This window comes from Anguilla rostrata, chromosome 8 (assembly GCF_018555375.3).
Source record: "Anguilla rostrata isolate EN2019 chromosome 8, ASM1855537v3, whole genome shotgun sequence".
Classification (NCBI taxonomy): Eukaryota; Metazoa; Chordata; class Actinopteri; order Anguilliformes; family Anguillidae; genus Anguilla; species Anguilla rostrata.
This window is the reverse complement of record NC_057940.1, coordinates 33147527-33166596: the sequence shown is the minus strand read 5'-3', so window position 1 is coordinate 33166596 and position 19070 is coordinate 33147527. Positions and strand designations below refer to the sequence as shown.

Here is a 19070-nt window from a genome sequence, read left to right as displayed (position 1 = left end):
ATAGTGATCGCTGTTTGATGTAGTAACAGCAGTCAACATCACTTTAGTTAACTTGAGACTGGGTTACTGGGTTCTTGTTAGCAGAGCCATTTTGTTTGCGGTATTGTGAGTAAAATTGGCGGTCGGTAATGTCCGTGCCGTGCGCCCTACAGGTCAGCCAGGACGGCAAGGCCCTGCTGGACAAGCTGCAGCGCCCGCTGACCCCCGGCAGCGCCGACTCCCTCACCGCTTCCGCCAACTACTCCAAGGCCGTGCACCACGTGCTGGACATCATCCACGAGGTGCTGCACCACCAGCGGCAGCTGGAGAACATCTGGCAGCACCGCAAGGTCCGGCTGCACCAGAGACTGCAGCTCTGCGTCTTCCAGCAGGACGTCCAGCAGGTCGGGCTCCGCCCCCCTCCCCCTCCCCCTCCCCGCACCCGAGGGTTTGTTTGGGTTTTTTCATGTAAGAAAGGGGAAGCGCGTGTGTGGAAATACCGCAGACAGGGAAGTGAAAGTCTTGTGCCCTTCTGTCCAACTGCACTTTATATGGCCTAATTTATGTGCTGAATTCAGTCACTGTAGCGTATTTATAGCAGTGCAATTAGCCGGTCTACACACACTCGTTTGTTTTTTTCCTTTTGATCTTATTTGGTTCTTCCTCTGTAAGTCCTTTTATCCGAAAGATGGACTGATCCTGTGAAATTGCTTCAGATATGGTCTTGGCCAGGGCGAGCGTGCTGCTCTTTGCAGTTTGTAATGGAAGGCTGCTCTTCGAATCTTCTCGCCTGTGCGCTCCTGGTTATTTTTACGAGGCAGCGCGGAGCTGTGGCTGCAGTCGCTGTGTCTACGCAGCGCAGGGGTGCAGGAATGAGGGGGGAAGGAGCCGGTCTGGGTTTTGCTGCATAGTGCGTATGTCTCTGGCTTCGCAGCGTGCGCCACCCCTCCGAGTGGAGGCATTTCCACCCAGACACACCGCGGCCGCGCAAACCGAAGCAGCCCGCTTTCAAACCACACGGGGGAAAACGAAGCAGAGATGAGCGAAAAGCCCAGAAAGACGAAGGAAAGCCCTCTGCGGTTCTGACAGGACCCGTACCAGTTCGCTAACACGTGCACGCTGCTGGTGGAATGATTCTGATGTCCTTCGGTACGCGTGCGTTCTGTCTGATGCCAATGACAGCCCCTCCCCCTGAACAGCCTGTCTGTTGCTGAGAAGACTTTAGGATGTAATTGCTGGTAATGCCGCTGCTTAAAAAAAAAAAAAATATATATATATATACGCAGCGGGATTATTTTCCTGTGCATGTGTAGCAGAAATAGCACTGTGCAATTTGTGGTGGCAGCACACACATTTTCTCTTCTCTGAGCAGTTTTCATGCACGGACTTTCGCTTTAACCCTTCGCGCTCAAACGTGGCAGCAGTAATGACTGGGCTACTTACTGCGACTTTCTGCCTTGGGGAGGGGGTGTGTGTGGGGGGGGGGGGGTGCGGGGGTGTTCGCTGCTGCAGGGTTCTCCCTCTGTGCTAGGGAACAGTTGCCATGGCAACCGTTGTTCATAAGCGCGGCCAGGTGCGGGCTTTTCCGTGAGCCGCGCAGAGCCGCGCGCGGGGACCGAGCTGGCCCTGGAATCGAAAAGCGTGGCCGCGGAATGACGGAGCCGAGGGGAACCCGCGCTCCCCAGCGCTGAGCCCGACTGACCAGCTTTTCAAAAATAACGTGCGCTCCTCCTCGCCCCGCAGTCGGGCCTGCGTCGTCGACGTCGGCCGCGTACGACTCTTGCGGGTGTCGAGTCGGAGCTCTCTGTCGCCGTCTGTTTGCCCGCCTCCCCTCGCCTTCGAAGCCCCTATCTCTGCCTTGTCGACGGTGGCCGGAGGGGGCTGGAAGCTCAGGCGATTAGAGCTTGGAGAGTGAACAGGTTTTTAACGAGGAGCGCGTTAGCGGGGGGATGCTGTTTTATCCGCACTGACGCAGCCCTGCACCAGCCGTAGTTGAGCCCCGGAGATGACTTTCCTCTGGAATGGTCTAATTGCGTGCGAGCGCGTGTGTCTGTGTGTGTGCGGTGCGGTCGAGCCGTACCAGCGATGCAGCCGTGGTCAGAACGCTACGCTAATTATACCCGTGCAGAAACGGGACGCGCGATGCAGGCGGGGCCAGGATGCCGCCGCACGGCTTCTCTTCTCTCTAAAGCCGGCATATGGGAGGCCCCTTCTGGAACCTTCTCCGCTTTATCCTCCTCTCGAGTCACGTGGTCTGCTTAAATCTCCGCTCCGGTCACTTCTGAGCAGTGCCTTCTGTTAATTCTGCGGAAATGCTTTGCATGTTGAATTTGCCGTTGGGACTAGCTCGCTATCAGCATTAAGCTCATCTCTTTGCCTGTCTCTTAGTTCCTCAAAGCAAAAGCAAACAAAACCCCAATCAATACAATCCATATACATACATTGTAAATATGTAATAGTTTTTTTATCTGTTATTTCTCAAAGTGGTTTTTGCCCTGCAGGCCTTTTTGCATGATTAGGATTCCTACCCAGGAGAAGTAGTTGTATCTGATATGAATGTTAGATATTTTTGTGTAGTACCCTGCGGGTGAGATGCTCCTGCACACACTTGTATACCAGAGTATGGCGGTCTGGGACGTGCGTGTCTGTAGCTATGGCAGCCCTGTGCTGCGCCTGCCGGGCAGGCATAACCAGCTTAGCCATACCCCTCGTAGCCATGCCAGCCCCTAAGCCACCGGCTTGCCCACTTAACCGTACCGCTTAGCCGTAGCTCCTCCTTAACCACGTTGCTCTGGCTCCGCCGCTTTGCAGGTGCTGGACTGGATCGAGAACCACGGGGAGGCCTTCCTCAGCAAACACACCGGCGTGGGCAAGTCCCTGCACCGGGCGCGAGCCCTCCAGAAACGGCACGAGGACTTTGAGGAAGTGGCCCAGGTGAGTTTCTCCAACACCACCCCCCGCCCTGTCACTTCCTGTTTCCCACCCGTTTACTGTGCTGTGTAACTCTTAAGGGGAATCTCTCTGTCTCTTTGCTTCTGCTATCTGAACATTAGGGATGTATCATGTTCACTGACTCATTTGACCAGGGTGGTACTGGGTTTGATTTCAAAATGACCTCAGACCTGCTTTTGTAAACAAAAATAATTGGCTAAACATTACTTGATTTTCTGTTAATTTATGTACCTGCCTCCATTATAGGGTATAAAGAATGTTCGTCTTGTATCTCAGTTCGGTCCGGTTTATCCCATGTAATATTAATACGAAAGAAAAAGTAGGTTAGAGCTGTGTGTTTTTTTCTTCCTCTTTTTGAAGCTGCGCTCAAATTTGGGCTCTAGCTGAATGTGATAAAATGTTCCTTTAAATCAGCCATGCAGGCAAATCCAAGGCCTGGAATTGATTTTTGAACGGGCGTCTAAGAAACAAACAGGGCTTGTTTTTCACATTTATGCCGTCTCTCGGTGGAAATGGATTTCCTTTGTCTCCGGAAGATGAAAGCGACGGTGCCGTTATGAGACGGAGCGATTCTGAAGGGCCTCGTTAGGGGACGTTTTCGTCCTCGGCCCTCTGCTTGGCTCAGCGGCCCTCTCTCCTGATTTACGCGAGGCTGGCCTCCGCTCCTCGGCCCTGAGAGTTAGCGCTTTAACGAGAGTGAGAGATGTGCTGGACGGCGGCCCTTCTGGGCCCGAGCGGTGCAGCGCTTGTTTAATAGGCATTACCCCGCTGTGAGCGCTTTGGAGGGTACGGGCGGTCAAAGCAAACGCCGGCCTGCCTTCCTGCGAGATGAGCGAGTGACCCCCCCCCCCTCCTCCCCCCCCTCGCCCGCGCAGAACACCTACACCAACGCCGACAAGCTGCTGGAGGCGGCGGAGCAGCTGGCGCAGACGGGCGAGTGCGACCCGGAGGAGATCTACCAGGCCGCCCACCAGCTGGAGGACCGCATCCAGGACTTCGTCCGGCGCGTGGAGCAGCGCAAGGTGCTGCTGGACATGTCCGTGTCCTTCCACACGCACGTCAAGGAGGTAGGCCCCGCCCCCCGTCTCGCCGGGTCCCGCCTCATCCAGCGGCAGCCCCGCCCACTCCTTGAAGAGTCAGTAGGGCTCTTTTTGTAAGAGACGCACACACACACGCTCACACACACGCACACATATGCACAAGGCTTCAAACGTGCCATGTACTGCACTCATCTATGATCATTTTGCCAAAGTTCCTGTTCCATCCTGTTCCGCTAAGATCAATGTGTATTAGACTAGAATTAGCCACCAGAGGGTGTGTCAGCATGGTGAGTCACCATTCAGAGAGATTAACAAGGTGTTCCAGTGAGTGCACGCGGTGTTCCGATGTAGGTGCTATATTTTATGTCTCTGCCGCATTATAATTTACTAGTTGATCAATAACATGCGGCGCAGAAGTCAATGCTAACGCAGTCACCTTGGAAAGATGGACAGCATTCGCCCCCCTCACTCCCTCCTCTGTCCACGAGCCGTCCGTGCTGGGACAGTGAAGTCCACACACTGCAGCTAGACCCTGCTTTAGAGCCTCAGCTAGAGACAGGATGTGGGAGGAGTTGTGACAAAACACTGGGACACTGAGGAAGATCCCGGACGAGTCCCCTGGAGCAGCGGAGTCTTCCTGGGGAGGCTCAGCGCTGGCAGGGTGAGGGGACTGAGAGATGTCCTTTGTTACACTACACATAGACTACAGCGCCCCCTGTCCTCTGCCCGACAGCGGCGGGGGAGGAGTCGCAGGACCCCAGGAGGGAAGTGTCTGTTGCACACGTCCCTGCTCCTTCGGCCTGAGAGGGTAAACGCTTGCTAGAAAGGGCGTGCTCCCTCTCGTCCGCCCTGCTGTGGGCGTTCCGGCTCCCTCTCTGAGGACTAGCCCTCAGACGCTTCTCTAGCGCGAGCACTTCTAGTGTTACCCTCCGCAGCTCGGAGGGGAAGCCGCATCCACAATGGCGTTCTTTCACAGCGGAAACGGCGAGCGGGGATATTTCTGTTTGATATGAAAATAACTTTTTCCCCCCTCACGCCTTTTTTAACGTCGCACGCCCTGCATATTTCCTCTTTGAACGCGGCTCCCGATCGCGCACATTTATTTATTAATTTACTTGTCTCCCGCTCCCCCCCCACGTGACATCCTGTCTGAAACAATAGGCCATTCTGCGTGGTTGGCAGGAGTGCCCTGCTTTGTAGTCTTCGGTGCTCTGGGGAAAAGCAGTAAATTATTCCAGGCTCTCCCGGCCCTCGTTCTCCCGTCTTTGCGGGAACGCGGCGTTCCGTTTCGGCTGAGCCAGCCTTGGGGACGGGGCCCCGAACCTCGGCAGACGCTCCCTTGCGAAACGAGAGGGCGTGCGTCGCGAGCCGGCGCCCCTCTCCTCTGCTTTGCTTTCATCCCGGTTCCCCTCCGCGGCGCGCTAGCAGTCTTTACAGCCGCGGCAGCCTGTGCACGTCTGTTTGTGCTAGCCGCAAGCTGTAATTACGTGGAATCAATTGAAGGACGTTTCCTGGAGGCAAAGTGCACTGTATATTTACCTTTTTTTCACCTCCTCACCTGTCATTAATTGAAACGGGATCACATGGCGTCTGTTTGAGATTATGAATGGCAGTTCAGCGGTCATGTTTTATACCCCGGTGCGTGACAGTATATGATTATTTCTGTACTGCACGTAAAAGGTATTTACGTGGTTGCGCTGTTCTCATCTAATTATCGCAGATGTCGAGAACAGCTTGAGACAACATTAGTCACCGCAGAGCCTGCACTGTTCACAGAAATACGTCACTTCTGTCATCATGTGTCAGGACCTGGTTTATTCTGGTTATATTTCATTAGCCTTACTCAGCAGCAGAATTTCTGTGCTGGTTCGTAGAGCTCATAGATTTTTTTCCTCAAGGATTATGGTTTCTCTCGTTCATGTAGCATTCTGTTGCTGAGGTGCTGCCCTGTACATGTATTGACACATTTTGACACCCTTAAGCCGGGAATACCGAGGCAACAACGGTGGGGTCCGAGCATCGGGGGTCTGAGCATCGGGGGTACGGCGGCCTGGTGTGCGTGCGCTTCGTCGCCTGTGGTCAGCCCTTGCAGAACGCTTCTGGACCCCGTCGGTGTCCTGATTCATTTTTTGAACCAGGGCCGCGTCGTTCGGCCCGTCTAGCCAATCAGCGTGCAGTAGAGTTATGGCAAGGGGCGGAAGTGGAAGACAATAACAATAGGGTTGGTGTCTCTGCTACGGCACTTTCGAAACACGCAAGCAACACTGTAATTAAGCTTATGACAAGCCACTTATTACATTTCACTAGCTACTTCCCCTGTTTGACAAACCTTTGTTTACTTGTGGTCAAGAATCTATTTAGCCACAACCCAACCGAGATGCCGTCTCTGTAGTTTGTATTCTGCTACTGTAGGAGAGGAGTTACCAACTCTATAAACATGCCAAACCGGATAGGAAACAACCAGGAGAAATTCTTTAAATATGCTATCTCTTAACCCTTCATTTCATGACACAAATTCCAGAAGGCACCCTGTGCTTGTTGCTGTAGCAACCGTGCCTTAACCCACATGGAGAGCCTCCTACACTGTCTCCTCTGCTTTTTATTCTCCATCTCAAACCAGGCTACAGTTGCTAATGCCAGTGCAGATTACATTCAAAATCGGACTCTGAGTCGGAACATCATCTTCACTGTTCTCTTGCTGTCAGTTCTCTTGCTGTGTGTACACCAGACAAGTCAACACTTCTGCCTTTTCCGTGGTTTCATTTACGTGCACATGAGGAGGTGACCGTGAGTGCAGTGTGACCACTTCCTCTGGGAGTTGGGATAGATCACTCCTAACCAGTGTTGATGAGTTGGCCTGTTGTTGGCCGTTGTTCGTTGGCTTTGTATATTCCCGGCTTTAGAGTGCACTCTCTTCACTCTTTACATATGCTTTTAGGGGAGGTACATCTCTTACACAAAAACGTATTCAAATGAGAAAAGAAAAAGCTGAATTCAGATACATCCAATTCTCTTGCTTACAAATTGTAGTTCTCTTGCAAATATCTGTCGTCAGAATGCACAAAGGTGAATGCCAGAGAGATGAGACCCTATTGCCACTTGCAGCATATAACGCTACACCTGATTGGCCCACATTGTCTCCACTGGACCACCTCATTGGCTGGTGCTGACCTTTCCCCTCTCTGACACCCCTAGCTGTGGACCTGGCTGGAGGAGCTGCAGAAGGAGCTCCTGGACGACGTGTACGCCGAGTCGGTGGAGGCCGTGCAGGACCTGATCAAACGCTTCGGCCAGCAGCAGCAGACCACCCTGCAGGTCACCGTCAACGTCATCAAGGAGGGCGAGGACCTCATCCAGCAGCTGAGGTAAGGCCCCGCCCTGCTGTCACTGGGGGAGCACTGACGCACTGCCCGCTGTATGTCTAAGTTAAAAATGGAGAAACTGGACCGCAGGACTGCAGGTGCTGTGAACAGGCTTCTCCTGCAGCGGTTTTGTTTTCAGTTTTCATCCTCGCTTGCAATCGCCCAGCAATGGCTTCTCCCCCAGCTGTTCTCACTTTAAGAATTTAAGATTGGTGTTAGCAAGAGACTCCCAGTCTATTTTCACTCGGTGTTTCTGCCCCCATTCTACAGTATGTAGTGAGGTGTCTGAGAGATTTCCATCAGGAGATTTAAAACGTGAGCAAAGGCTTGTGGGATTTGGAGTGTGATTGTGCGGTATTTTGAGAGTTGAGAGTGCCCACGCCCTTTATGATAGCTGGGTGCCTCCATTGGAAGTGACAGATGGGGTTTACGACTTGACTTAAGTTCATTACAAGACTAAAACACTGAGTTTCCCTGCAGCCAGGATGATCTGGTTTTGGCCCAGTTCACACACCCTACCTAAAATGAACTGTGTATTAACTACCATCATTCCTGAAAACTGGCTTTTATGTAAAGGGAAGTATGCTTTTTTGACACAGTATGCATTTAGGCTTACTTACTGCTCTATTAGTTTGCTTGCTTGCATAGACCCCTTAGCTAGCTGGGATAGCTTATACAGTTATGCATTACGCCTTTATGTCATATCCCTTGAATTCAAATTAAGCACCATGATCAAGATGTACAACGATGGTGCGCCAACATAAAACTGGACCTGCACCCTTCCAGTTACCTGCCCAGCTCTTTGAACTTCAAATTCCCTGTGCAGTGAAACTCAGATTGAATTCTAGTGATTGATATCAGGCGGTACCAGGTGCAGTAATAAGCTCTCATATAGCAAATCAGCTAAAGTGCTTCAAACACTTGGGTGCTACAATAGCTGTCTGATTGGTGTTTTGTTCTGCTTGACTGACTGTATCATTATTGGTGGATTATCATCTATTATCCCTGAACTAAAATGAGCTGTGATCATGGAATATGTTGTTTCTTCAGGTATTCTTTAGATAGACAATGGCTCTAGATATTAACACATGAAGACAAAAGGTGAACTATGGGGAAAGTAAAATGACAGCTTTTCAGAACAAAAGTGCTGCTTCTACTCCTAGTAGAACTAATCAAATTAACTTAAATATTCGGAACCAGTTATTGTCTTGTCGTCTCTGCTGTTTTGCGTAGCTCAGTGTAGCCGCGTGCAGTAATACCTGTTTACCCGCGTGTGTAAAACTCCGGAAAATTGTGGAAATTCACGGGGAAACGGAGAAAGCAGCTAACCGCGGTCGGGCTGCAGCTGTGTGAAAATGGCTTTAGCGCGAGCGTTCGCTGCTCTGCAGCTCTTTCTCAGGGGAAGCTCGCGCGTGTGCTTCAGCCTGCCTTCTCTCCCGCCGATTGGCCGTGCGCGCGGGGCAGGAGCCGGTGCGGACCAGCTCGGTGATGCAGTATTATGTAAGGCTCCGGTTACGTAACGCCGCGGCTAATCGCGCGGACGGTTTTGTGGAGGAGCCCCGCAGTCTTCTCTCTCAGCTGAATTTCACGCCGCGCGCGAGTCTGGATGCAGCTCCACGCAGTTTTTCTTCCGCATTTCCGCGACCAGAGATGCGTTTGAAAAATACAGCCTGCATGGTCCCAGAATGATAACAGAAAGCACAGGACCTGCATTAAATGCCACCATGACTCACATGTTGCTGAAATGCAGTCTTGCCAGCATGTAAAGGAGGCGTTCTAATACTGTTTGGTAGTATGTGTCATAGACTGTATGTATAATAATATGCATTATGATGTTTCATACATTTAGCACTCTTATTCAGAGCCACTTAAACAGAATACATTATTTTACATAAAAGCCATTTGTACTGCTGGATTCCTGAAGCAGTTCAGCTGAAGTATCTTGCCAAAGGGTACACAGAAGCAGTGCCCTACCTGGGAATTAACACTACAACCTTGTGGTTTCAAGCCCTATTGTGCAAGGCTATTGTGCTACACTACTGTTGTCCTGGTTACATAATGTTACTTTTGCTGGGCTGTTTTTCCTGACCTTCTGATCCTCCTGGGTAAATAGCATCATAAACTGCAGCATAACCTTGCTAAATTGTAGCATTTCGCAAACATCGTGTATGATCACGTTATTAGAGCGTTACAGGGGCGCTGTGGTAACGTTTGTCTATTTCCCCCTTAGTTTGGGATGCATAGTGAGCATGACGTGTCTCCCCTTCTCTTGCAGGGACTCGGCCATCTCCAGCAACAAGACGCCCCACAACAGCTCGATCTCGCACATCGAGAGCGTGCTGCAGCAGCTGGACGAGGCCCAGGCTCAAATGGAGGAGCTCTTCCAGGAGAGGAAGATCAAGCTGGAGCTCTTCCTCCAGCTGCGCATCTTCGAGAGGGACGCCATCGACGTGAGTGCCCCCGTCACCGCCGACGGTCACGGCCACGCCCTCATCGTGGCCCTTAGATTGCCTGTCTGTCTCTCTCTCTGTCTGTCTGTATGTGAGTTTTAGACAATGTGAGTTTTTGCCCTGTGACCAGAAGCTGTCGTGTGACCGCATTAGTTTTTGTCCCGTCAGCTTATGGAACAGTGGTTTTGTGCCTCTGGGGAATTGTGCGGTATTTCAGTAAATCCGCTGAGGTTTATACTGTACATCTGTTGTAGCGTACGAACCTCCTTCCTGTGAATAAGAGGACGGATGAAAGCGTGCGATCTCTCTCTCTCCTCTGACTGTGGGAAGATTTAACCGGAGGCTGGGGGGTGCCCCCCCCCCGCCCCTGACCCCGCGTGACAGCGCTCGCTTCGCCGGTCCCGTAAACAAAGGAAACGCGACGCGTCTCCGTTTCCACGGCCGCGGCGCCTCTTTGATCCGCTGCGGCGGACGCTAGCGTGTCGGGTTACTCCGATCATAGCGCCGGCGGGCTGGGCGACACAACCTTTTAGGAAGAAGGAAAAAAACAACGGAGAAACCGCAGTAGCGTGTAGCGCGATGTCATTACGGCCGAAAGCAGAGCCGGCGAGTCCCCCGCTCCAGGGCTGCGGGTGCGGCCGTGCCGTCACAGGGCGGCGTGGTGTCGGCCCGCTTAATTACGGATCAGAAGCCAGGTGAATGTCCTCAGTGCGTCGGTGAGCGGGACACGATCAAACGCAGCGCCGTACCGCCGTGCCGCGGAGGCCCCCTGCCGCCTCGACTCCGCTTAACCGCCAATTACCGCCGCGGAGGCCTCCCACGCCGCGCGGGGAACCTCTCCCACGACGTTACTCACCTCGGCGACTACCGCGGGAACAGGTCGGGGTTGGAGAAGAGGACTCCTTTTTGCAGCCTGCGAGAAAGATCATTTCGGGCTCAAAATGTTTAATATCGCGGCTCCGTCGTTAGCGGGGGGGCGCTAATCGCGTTAGCGCTGACTGAGAAGGCGCAGGTTTCTCATTGGCTGTCTCCTCTTTAAGCCAGTTTAAACGCGGGCTCGCTGCGCTGCCCCTGGCCTTATCTGCAGCGTTCTGTCTTGTTGGATTTTAGCATTAGCGATATTTATCTTTTCATTTGGAGAGACTGTGGACACAGCATGAAACGCTTATCTGTGCCGCGATTGGTTCAGAACAGACGCAGGTGTTAAGTGCCTGGCCGAGCTGCGTTAGCTTTTGATTTTGCCTCAGCGTCAAAAACGTGTGGATACTCGCCGTCGGCCACCGCGTTAATAACGGTGTGCAGGACCGTCACCTTCACACTCGCAAAGCTTCTGATTGCACTGAATGTCCCTGAAGGTCAGTCCACAGCTCTGAGTCACAGAGCCGGGGGCAGTGTGTGTGATTGGATTAGACTGCAGCAGAAACCTACCAAATAGTGTGTGAGGCAACGCACTCCTTTAATGTGCAACACACATTGATGTGCCTGTGTCTTATCTGTGTATGTGTGAGTGTCTGAGTGGGTCTGTTTTTTTGTACATGGAAATGTGTGTGTGTGTGTGTGTATATGTTTGAGTCTGTGTGAAAATGGGTGTGATGTCTGTTTGCATGTGTGCTTGGTGTCTGTCTACACAAGTTGCTGGCTGCATTTGTTTACCTGTGTGTGCGTTTGCTTGCATGTATGTGTGTATGCATGTGTGCTTGCCTGAATTTGTTTGTAAGTGCGTGTGTGTCTGTGTGTGCGTGGTCTGTCTGTGTGTCTGTACTTCGGTGCATTGTCCCCAAACCCCCTGCTGACCCGGTCCCGCCCCTGGGCTCCCTGCAGATCATCTCGGACCTGGAGTCGTGGAACGACGAGCTGTCCCAGCAGATGAACGACTTTGACACGGAGGACCTGACGCTGGCCGAGCAGAGGCTGCAGCACCACGCGGACAAGGCCCTCACCATGAACAACCTGACCTTCGACGTCATCCACCAGGGCCAGGAGCTGCTGCAGTACGTCAACGAGGTGCAGGCGTCCGGTGAGTGGGGGCCGCACGCTCCGCCCCCAGGGCCCGTCGGAGACCCGCGCGGGGGTTTCACGCCGATTTTACGCCGGTTTGTTTTGCTTTGAGGAAGAACTCACCTGAAAGGGAGCCGGTTTAGCGCACCAGTTACCGTCAGTCAGATAGTTTGGGGTTGAGTCACTGACTGTGCGATGCTTCCGGCAAAGTCATTTCCGACCCAGATGTACACAAATGAGATGTGAAGTAAGGCCGAGACCTTCTCTGTTTACCATCCATCCACGCTGTCGTGCAGCTGCTGGTGGAAGCCGTTAGCCCCCTCCCCTCTCATTGAGAGAGACACGGACAGATTCAGCTCTCATTGCAGGGAATGCGCATGTGCTTCCACACTCATCTGCCTGTAGAGCATGTGTGTGATGTCCCCCCCTCTCCCCCCCCTCCCCCCAGGCGTGGAGCTCCTGTGCGACCGGGACGTGGACATGGCCACTCGGGTGCAGGACCTGCTGGAGTTCCTCCACGAGAAGCAGCAGGAGCTGGACGTGGCCGCCGAGCAGCACCGCCGCCACCTGGAGCAGTGCGTGCAACTGCGCCACCTGCAGGCCGAAGTCAAGCAGGTAACCCTAACCCCCCCCCCACTGCCCCCGAACATGTGACCTGTTCACTTTCATACCCGCTGGGGTTAAGCAGTTAGAGCCATTTCACTCTTTCACATGTTTCTGTTTTAAGGCAGCGATAAGCGACTAGTTTTACACGCAACCCTTTTAATTTGGAGCCTTTAGTCGAGTTTAACCTAAGCTTCATTGTAGGCTAGCATATTGGCTAGCCCTACGGATCAGTGCTGGGTCATATGTACTGAGTAGCCGTCAGTCAGGTCCTTAATGTGCACTGAGGTGTTTCTCTGTCAGGTTTATTTTTTCTCCGGCTCTTTTACGTGCCGAGGAACGCCGGATGAGTCACTTAAAGGGCCGGCGCGCGGTCTGAAGATGAATCGCTCGCACTGCGGCTCTTTAACGTGGCCCGTCACCACAAATTAAAGCCCGTAAAGACCCCCCTTATTTCTTAATTAGGCTAATGTAACGGTGCTGGGAAGGCGAGCTCGCCCGCCCCCGAACGCGGCCCGTCTCCGGTCAGTTGAGCGTCGGCAGATTTAACGTTTCGCCGTTCCGTCGGTAATGAGAGTAGTTCGGAGTGAAGCGGTGCCAATGTATGCGACACCATCTTGGGTAATTATCGCTCCTCTACATGCCAGTCATGTCCAGAAACGTGCCCACAAAAACGTCATTTGCTGTACTGCAGTACAAGCGTGCTGAAAATGAGGTAGATTTGTGTAGTACGGCTTTTTAACATTTAATTTGGTCACAATAAATATGGTGCTTTTTCCAGGCCGATGTGTGCCTGTCACTTTAAATGATGGGGGAAAATGCATCAGCAACAGTTAAAAAACAGTATCATTCTGACTTAGTGTTTGCACTGCACATTAGTATGCAGGATGGGATTCTTTTTCTTTTCTTGTCTTGTGAACGCGACCTGAAATCTGATGAGAAAAGTAGAATAATCCTACTGGGGGCTGGACCCAAAACTGGGAGCAGAAAGTAGGCCAGAAGCCTCCGCGCTTAATCGGATCACTTTTATTTATTTATTTATTTATTTATATAAAAGCAGTGGTTGCCAGGGTGTCGAGTTTGAGGTTGCCAGGGCCTTGTACTTGATAAGTGCTGTATCACTGCTGTCTCTGAACGCTTAGGAACACTGGGCAGTGTGTGTGTGCGCTCGTGTGTGTGTGCAGTTTTGCTCTCAACCCTCTGTGTGTGTGTGTGTGCGCGCGTGCGCATGTACGTGTGTGTGTGCAGTTTTGCTCTCAACCCACCATGTGGGTGGTGTGCGGTCTGTGGGTGTGTGTCTGCGTTCACATTTTAACACTTAACCCTCTGTGTGGTGTGTGTTCAGGTCCTGGGGTGGATCAGGAACGGCGAGTCGATGCTGAACGCAGGACTCATCACAGCCAGCTCCCTGCAGGAGGCCGAGCAGCTGCAGAGGGAGCACGAGCAGTTCCAGCACGCCATCGAGGTGCGCCTCCTCCTCCTCCTCCTCTACGCTCCCTTTCCTCCTCCTCATCCTTCCCTTTCCCCTCATTCCTATTTCTCCTACCTCTCTCTCATCCTCTTTACACTCCTCCACCTTTCTGCTCTTTCAACCCCTCTTCCTCACCCTCCCCCCTCTTTCACACTGTTGTGATGCTCTATACATTCTGAGATGTCATCCTGTTGCCACGGAAACCTCACCTTCAGATGCACCCGAACAGAAGGCGGCAAAGATCGCCACGGCATCAAGGTGCCGCGTACATTGTGGGGTGATGTCATCCAGTTGCCAAGGAGACGACACCTGACCCTTACAGATTCAACGGCGTACCGAGGGACTGGGGGGTGGGTGGGGGGGTCGCTTATTCTCAGCGAGTTGAGCCAGTCACCGAAAGCGGCCGATTGGCTGGTCCTGCTGGATAGGTGTGGCCTACGAGTCCCAGTGAGTGTGAGGGACAGACTCCGCTCCTTCTCCTGAAGCCCAAACATTGCCCTTGAACAGCGGCCAGCTCTCCCAGAACAGGAAGCGGTGGAGTGATCAATCAGCCTGTGAGCTCAGTTTAATCTGGGCCGAGCCACTTTTCCTGGGCGACCTCAGGGGCTCGCTGTTAACGTCAGTCAGCCCTCTGCTGATTGGGTTCACCGGCCCCGCGTGCTGCTCTGCTGTAGCGCTCTGCGTTCCTGTAGCAATGAGCTCATTCACATCCAACATATTAATTTCACCATGAAATGAATTCCGTTTGACGTCTGCGTTTTTGCGTCCAGAAACACTTGCATAAATCTCTTGCGTAAAATGCAGCGCCTCCATGCATCCAGTTCGTAGTAGCACTTGTGGCGTGGAGGAGAAGCCTAAATGGACTAATTATACAGAGAACCTCTCAGTGTAATTAATGCAGTTTGTGTATGTTCTTCCAAACAAAGCAGGCAGCATACATAAGAGTCACTCATGTTCAGGATGCAGGTTCTGGAGACTCATTTATATGTACAGAGTGCATTAAAGAGTCATGGTCCTCCACCCCCCCCCCCCAGAAAACGCACCAGAGCGCCCTCCAGGTGCAGCAGAAGGCCGAGGCGCTGCTGCAGGCCAACCACTACGACATGGACATGATCCGCGACTGCGCTGAGAACGTGGCCTCACACTGGCAGCAGCTCATGCTCAAGATGGAGGACCGCCTCAAGCTGGTCAACGCCTCCGTGGCCTTCTACAAGACCTCCGAGCAGGTGAGCTGTGTGTGTGTGTGTGTGTGTGTGTGTGTGTGTGTGTGTGTGCGTGTACGTGCATATGGGTGTTTGCGCATGCGCCTGTGCACATGTAAACGTGCATCTGTGTATGTGTCTCTGTGTGTGCCTGCGTTCGCGTAGGTGTATACACGTGTGTCTGTGTGTGTGCGTGCATGTTTGCGTGTGGGTGTATACGCGTACGCATGTGCACATATACATGTGTGTGTGCACACGTGCACGTGTCTGTGTAGGCTGGACGCAGGCCTCCCACACGCCTGCACTCAGATCCCTGCGTTGCCGTGGTGTCACTTTCCCTCGTTTAAAACTGCTGCTGCCATGGCAATGATTCATATCACTCGGCTTAGTTTGTCAAGGACTTAATCCAAGTGTCTAATGAAGTGTGGTCCCACCAGCCCCGCTTTAAGTGACATGTTCGCTGTATATAAGTGGATTTAATGCGCCATTTTCTGAACAATCTTAATTGGGTCCATAGCTAGGGATTGTGGAGCAGATTTTTAATCATCCCTAGGCTATATCAACCATCACTTCTGAAATGTTATGTAACGTGTTGCTTATTGCTCCCACCCAAGGTGTTTAGTGTGTGGGAGAGGGGAGAGACACGTGTTTTAAATTAGTCCCTGTTAGGTGGGCGGATTCCTGGGGAACTTTGAATTCTCCGCGGCATGTGTTTTTAAAACTGTGGTACACTGTAGGTGTACTGTTTTCTGCAGAGCCTGTTGCATTCTTGGTAATGTAGTTTTTAACTGTGTGATGCCATCCCCCAGGTGTGCAGTGTTCTGGAGAGCTTGGAGCAGGAGTACAAGCGCGAGGAGGACTGGTGCGGCGGGGCCGACAAGCTGGGGCCCAACTGCGAGTCGGACCACGTGACGCCCATGATAAGCAAGCACCTGGAACAGAAAGAGGCCTTCCTCAAGGTACCGCCCACCTCACTGAGCTCACGTTGCACACTGGGGGGTGTACCTTAATCCAGGCCAGAGAGTCCTCTTTATCAAGTGGATCTGCTGTGAGACGATATAGTCCTCAGTGTGCCTTTTCTTTCCGTCTGTGCGGGTGTTTCAGTCCCGCAGCGCTTATGATAGTGTAGAAGGCAGAGACGCTAACAGAGCCGCTAACGCTAACCCTGTCCCCGGCAGGCGTGCACGTTAGCCAGGCGCAACGCAGACGTCTTCCTGAAGTACATGCACAGGAACAGCGTCAACATGCCCGGCATGCTGTCCCACGTCAAGGCGCCCGAGCAGCAGGTCAAAAGTGAGTGACGCTCTTCCCTTTCTGCCGTTCCTGATCACTCTGTCGAGTAGAACGCCACTGTGAGCCTTTACATTTACGCTGTGCGCGTGTGTCTCTGAGTGTGTGTGCGCGTGTGCTGTGTGTGTGCGTGGGTGAGTGGATACATGAGATATAATCCTGCTGGTATGGAGTCTCGGTAAAGGATTATACACACCTACATTTATAGATATTTCTGATTCACAGATGCACCATTTCCCAGTGCAGTCTAAGCTCTGAAATGAGAGATTAGGAGAAAGGATGCAGAATTTCAAATGGCTCACCATCTGTCTTTTTCTGCTTGCTTGTGTCTTTCTGCACGTGTGTGTTTGTGCGTGCCTGCGTGCTTGTGTGTTTGTGTGTGTCTGTGCATGCATTTGTGCAGATATCCTAAACGAGCTCCTGCAGAGGGAGAATCGGGTTCTGCATTTCTGGACCATGCGGAAGAGGAGGCTGGACCAGTGTCAGCAGTATGTGGTGTTTGAGCGCAGTGCCAAACAGGTCAGCAGCCCCAGGATCCACCGTCTCTCCTGAGTCCCTCTACCCAGTACCCACACACAGCCAGTACCCCTACCCAGTACCCAAACACCCACACACAGCCAGTCCCCCTACCCAGTACCCACACACAGCCAGTCCCTCTACCCCGTACCCAAACACACCCACATACAGCCAGTCCCTCTACCCAGTACCCACACACAGCCAGTCCCTCTACCCAGTACCCACACACAGCCAGTCCCCCTACCCAGTACCCACACACAGCCAGTCCCCTACCCAGTACCCAAACACACCCACACACAGCCATTCCCCCTACCCAGTACCCAAACACACCCACACACAGCCATTCCCCTACCAGTACCCACACACAGCCATCCTCCTCCCACACAGCCAGTCCCTACCAGTACCCACACAAGCCAGTCCCCTACCGTACCCAAGTACCCATACACACACAGCCAGTCCCCCTACCCAGTACCCACACCAGCCAGTCCCACCCAGTACCCACACACAGCCAGTCCTACCAGTACCACACACAGCCAGTCCCTCTACCCAGTACCCACACACAGCCAGTCCTACCAGTACCCACACAGCCAGTCCCTACTCCCAGTACCCAACACAGCCCACACACACAGCCAGTCCCTCTACCCAGTACCCACACACAAGCCAGTCCCTCTACCCAGTACCCACACACAGCCAGCTCCCTACCCAGTACCCACACACAGCCAGTCCCCTACCCAGTACCCACACACAGCCATCCCTCTACCCAGTACCCACACAGCCAGTCCCTCTACCCAGTACCCACACACAGCCAGTCCCCTACCCAGTACCCACACACAGCCAGTCCCCTACCCAGTACCCACACACAGCCAGTCCCCTACCCAGTACCCACACAAGCCAGTCCCTCTACCCAGTAGACCCACACACAGCCAGTCCCCTACCCAGTACCCACACACAGCCAGTCCCCTACCAGTACCCACACACAGCCAGTCCCCTACCCAGTACCCAACACAGCCAGTCCCCTACCCAGTACCCAAACACAGCCAGTCTCTCTACCCAGTACCCACACACAGCCAGTCCCTCCTACCCAGTACCCACAACAGCCAGTCCTCTACCCAGTACCCACACACAGCCAGTCCCCTACCCAGTACCCACACACACCCACAAACCACCAGGCCACTCTCCTCAAGTAGCGTGCCTCTACCATCCCTTAACCCAGTAGCTAACACAGCATTCCTCCAGCACTAACCGCTCACAAACGACGGCTGCGCCCTACCGTACACACAGCCAGTCTCTCTACCAGTACCCACACACAGCCAGTCCCTCTACCCAGTACCCACACACAGCCAGTCCCCCTACCCAGTACCCACACACAGCCAGTCCCCCTACCCAGTACCCACACACAGCCAGTCTCTCTACCCAGTACCCACACACAGCCAGTCCCTCTACCAAGTACCCACACACAGCCAGTCCCCCTACCCAGTACCCACACACAGCCAGTCCCCCTACCCAGTACCCACACACAGCCAGGTCCTGTTCCTCAAGTAGCGCTGCCTGCTACCATCCTATAATCCCAGTGGACGGTTAAAAGTAGATTTTACCTCCGAGTCACTAACGGTCAGCTCAACAAACGACCGGGCTGCTCGCACCTGTCCCAGAATGCAACGGTCCCACAAGGCCACCGAACAGCCGGCGCCGCTGCAGTCTCCGCACAGGAAACGGGCTGCGTTCAGAACGCAGGCTGGCTTCGGGAGCGGTCGGGTCCGCTGGGGCGGAACTCACGCAGTCGCTCACGGCACGGCGCAGGTGTGCCGGGGGGGGTGGGGGGGGGTGGGGAGCGCGGAGGGGGCGGGGAGAGGGGAAGTCGGGCAGACAGCGCGGAGATGCTGAACATAGCCTGTGTAATTGCCCTCCTGTCATGCCACACGGTTACAGGTTATAATTAATGTTGATTACTGCAGCACTTCCAGACAAACTGAGCCGCAGCTTTCCAGATTGACTGTGGCAAACTCCTCCCTTCTGAGCGTGACATCGCACTGATACGGGGGGAATGCCGTGCCTCGCGCCCCCTTGTGGACGCTCGTGCGCAGTGCATGAAGCACGGAGTTACATTACCTAACCAGCAGAACGGAGCTGGTCGCTGTGTGGCACCTGCTTGCCCGGCTCGTTTTCAGCACCGTCCTCTCTGAGCTGCGCGCACACGCGTTAGCCGA

The 19070-nt window shown here is 53.3% G+C and overlaps 1 protein-coding gene across 3 annotated transcripts in view; it reads left to right on the top strand.

The window, feature by feature from the left end:
• trioa (trio Rho guanine nucleotide exchange factor a) overlaps positions 1–19070 on the top strand; it is a 125039-nt gene that overhangs the window by 71590 nt on the left and 34379 nt on the right. For all 3 annotated transcript variants that reach the window (XM_064347777.1, XM_064347779.1, XM_064347780.1), the window contains exons 10-21: positions 153–383; positions 2791–2913; positions 3807–3998; positions 7167–7336; positions 9609–9783; positions 11605–11800; positions 12230–12396; positions 13730–13849; positions 14890–15081; positions 15867–16016; positions 16236–16350; positions 16751–16866. In XM_064347777.1, coding sequence (XP_064203847.1) covers positions 153–383; positions 2791–2913; positions 3807–3998; positions 7167–7336; positions 9609–9783; positions 11605–11800; positions 12230–12396; positions 13730–13849; positions 14890–15081; positions 15867–16016; positions 16236–16350; positions 16751–16866 — 1947 coding nt within the window. The remainder of the gene's footprint in view (positions 1–152; positions 384–2790; positions 2914–3806; positions 3999–7166; positions 7337–9608; positions 9784–11604; positions 11801–12229; positions 12397–13729; positions 13850–14889; positions 15082–15866; positions 16017–16235; positions 16351–16750; positions 16867–19070) is intronic.